Source organism: Octopus bimaculoides, chromosome 11 (assembly GCF_001194135.2).
Source record: "Octopus bimaculoides isolate UCB-OBI-ISO-001 chromosome 11, ASM119413v2, whole genome shotgun sequence".
Lineage (NCBI taxonomy): Eukaryota > Metazoa > Mollusca > Cephalopoda > Octopoda > Octopodidae > Octopus > Octopus bimaculoides.
Window position 1 is genome coordinate 35,604,267 of NC_068991.1, and position 2,878 is coordinate 35,607,144.

Sequence of the window (2,878 nt, forward strand, 5' to 3'; positions counted from 1 at the left end):
TGTATGCATGTACATATGTGTATATGAATGTGTACATATTACATGTACGTCTATATATATACATCTACACATATACTTGTATACATATACATCTATATGTATATATATACATGTATACATATACATGTATGCATATATACATATACATCTATATATATACATGTATGTATATATATACATCTATATATATATATATATATACATATATACATGCATATGTATATACATACATCTATATATATACATTTATGCAGACGTATACATACATACACATATATATATACATAATATATATTATATATATGTAAGTATGTATATATGTATACCTGTACATACATACATACATAAATACATACATGCATACATACATACATACATACATACATACATACATACATACATGCATGCATATATACATACATACTTACATACGCGCAGTAATAGTTCTCTTTTGTAAATTCGGTCAAGATAACTGGAACAATTTCAGAAAATTACAGACATCATCTCTATTTATGTCGTAATTTGCAGAGACCAACAAATACTTTTCTTTCCCTTCTTCAATATTTCTTAGAGTTTTTCCTATCAATCAGCATGAAATCGAGAGACGTGTGGACAGTAGGAATCTAATTCAAAGTAATTGAAACCGATTCTTAAACGTCAGATAGTTCCCCACCTCCATTCCCCAATAGCATTTATAGTGATGCTATTTTCCTTAGCTGATGTAGGGAACAAAATTAGCATTTTTACTTTTGTATCATCGATATTTAGACGACTATTTCAGTAACATATATCTGATTTTACATGTATATGGATGTGTAATTTGTATAACATTTATAATATGTATAAATATTTATATATAGAAATTATGATGTATGTATGTATGTTTGTATGTATGTTAGTGTGTGTATATATGTAATATGTGCGTGCGTGTGTGTATGTATGTAGTGTGTGCGTGCATGTATGTATGTATGTATGTATGTTTGTATGTATGCATGCATGCATGTATGTATGTACATATGTGTTTATAATTTGGCCGTATTTCAGTATGTCAGATTTTCTCTTTTAGAGTGTCATTCTATCTTAATGTGTTTATAGGTATTACTACTAATATATAAAAATTTATAAAACAAGAAAATGGAATGAGCATGCTTTAATCATAAGTCATAAAAAAATTGTTTCTGTGCATTGGTTACTTTCTGAATTTTCCAGATCATATTGTTACATGAAATATAGAAATAAATATGATCCAGCAGCAGCTGCGTACCGGCCCGTTATCTGAATTTAAATACTTCACTGCTGTCTTGTAGCTAGCCTTTGGTTGGGCAAAGACTGGGAGAAGGACACTCTGATATAAAACCTGCAACTGCAAATGCACCCAATGATGTTGACTTGTTATTCTTTTTGGATCATGCTTTGTAGTTAGAGAGTGGGAATGGTTGCTGTTCAAAACTTTTCCTCACTTTAAAAAGTGTCAAGCACAGGTATTGCTGGAAAGGAAAAAGAAATAGACATCTTGTATGTACATGGCTGGCCGAAGCTTAAAAAGCACATCAAAACAATGAAAGTTCATATTGATAATGGAGTAAATGGCAAAAAAGGCTCTGGAACATTTTGTTCTGTGGTCTGGCCCAGCAGGTGTCTCAGGGCACCACAGCCTGGATCCGGTCGTCATCCTGCAACTGTGCGTTAATTCAAGTTAAGATGCAAGCCTATGAATATAGGATGTTGGAATGTTCGAACGTTATTAGACAATGATTGTCTGAAATCTCGCCCAGAGAGAAGATCCGCGCTTGTTGCAAAAGAGTTGTAGCGATATGATATGGATGTTGTAGCGTTAACCGAAACAAGAATTCATGGAAAGGGGAATTTCTTAGAGAAATCTGCTGGATATCATTTCTTTTGGAGCGGTAGAGAGGAGACCTATAAGAGAGAATCAGGAGTGGGATTTGCTATCAAAACCACTCTGGCTTCAAAACATGAGGAACTACCATGTGGTCATTCGGATCGTTTAATGTCTTTAAGACTGCCGTTAAGAAAAGGTCACTATGCAACACTCCAACTGTATATGCTCCAATTATGTGTATATGCTCCAACTATGAATTCATCAGAGGATGATAAACTTGCCTTCTATCTATCATTTACAGAGATTATACTCAATACCCGCCATGATGACAAAGCTATCATTTTGGGTGATTTTAATGCTTGCGTTGGTGCAGATTGGGAGACTTGGGGTGTCTTAGGAAAGCATGGGGTTGGGAGTTCCAACAGTAATGGTTCGCTACTGTTACAAATGTGCGTAGAGATGGATTTATGTGTCATGAATACAATGTTTCAACTAAAGAATAAGTATAAAACGACATGGATGCACCCTGGTTCTAAGAAATGGCATCTTATAGATTACATCTTCACCAGGAAACGAGATACTAGGGACTTTGCTATTGTACGAGTGATGCGTGGTGTAGAGTGCTGGACTGATCACAGGCTTTTGCGTGCCAAGGTGAATTTTGTCGTCAAGCCTAAGGTTAAAGTAAATAATGACAAATTACCTAAACGAATTGATGTCAATAAACGTAAGATTCCGTCAGTACGGAGTGAGTTTGTGAGTGAGATAAATAATTTATCCTGTGATGGAATCTGGAAATCATTCAAAGAAAGAGTGTACGAGATTTGTAGTAACATTCTTGGCTTTGTTGTAAAAAAAAACACCAAGATTAGTTTGTCGATAATGATGAAGTTAGGCGGCGAGCTGGCAGAAACGTTAGCACGCCGGGCGAAATGCTTACAGGTATTTCGTCTGCTGATACGTTCTGAGTTCAAATTCCGCCGAGGTCGACTTTGCCTTTCATCCTTTCGGGGTCGATAAATTAAGTACCAGTTA

The 2,878-nt window shown here is 34.9% G+C and overlaps 1 protein-coding gene across 1 annotated transcript in view; it reads left to right on the top strand.

Annotated features, from left to right (window-relative positions):
• The first annotated feature begins 2,095 nt into the window (after positions 1–2,095).
• LOC106873923 (craniofacial development protein 2-like) overlaps positions 2,096–2,878 on the top strand; it is a 1,110-nt gene continuing 327 nt past the window's right edge. Inside the window, exon 1 of the mRNA XM_014921462.1 lies at positions 2,096–2,591. Coding sequence (XP_014776948.1) covers positions 2,096–2,591 — 496 coding nt within the window. The remainder of the gene's footprint in view (positions 2,592–2,878) is intronic.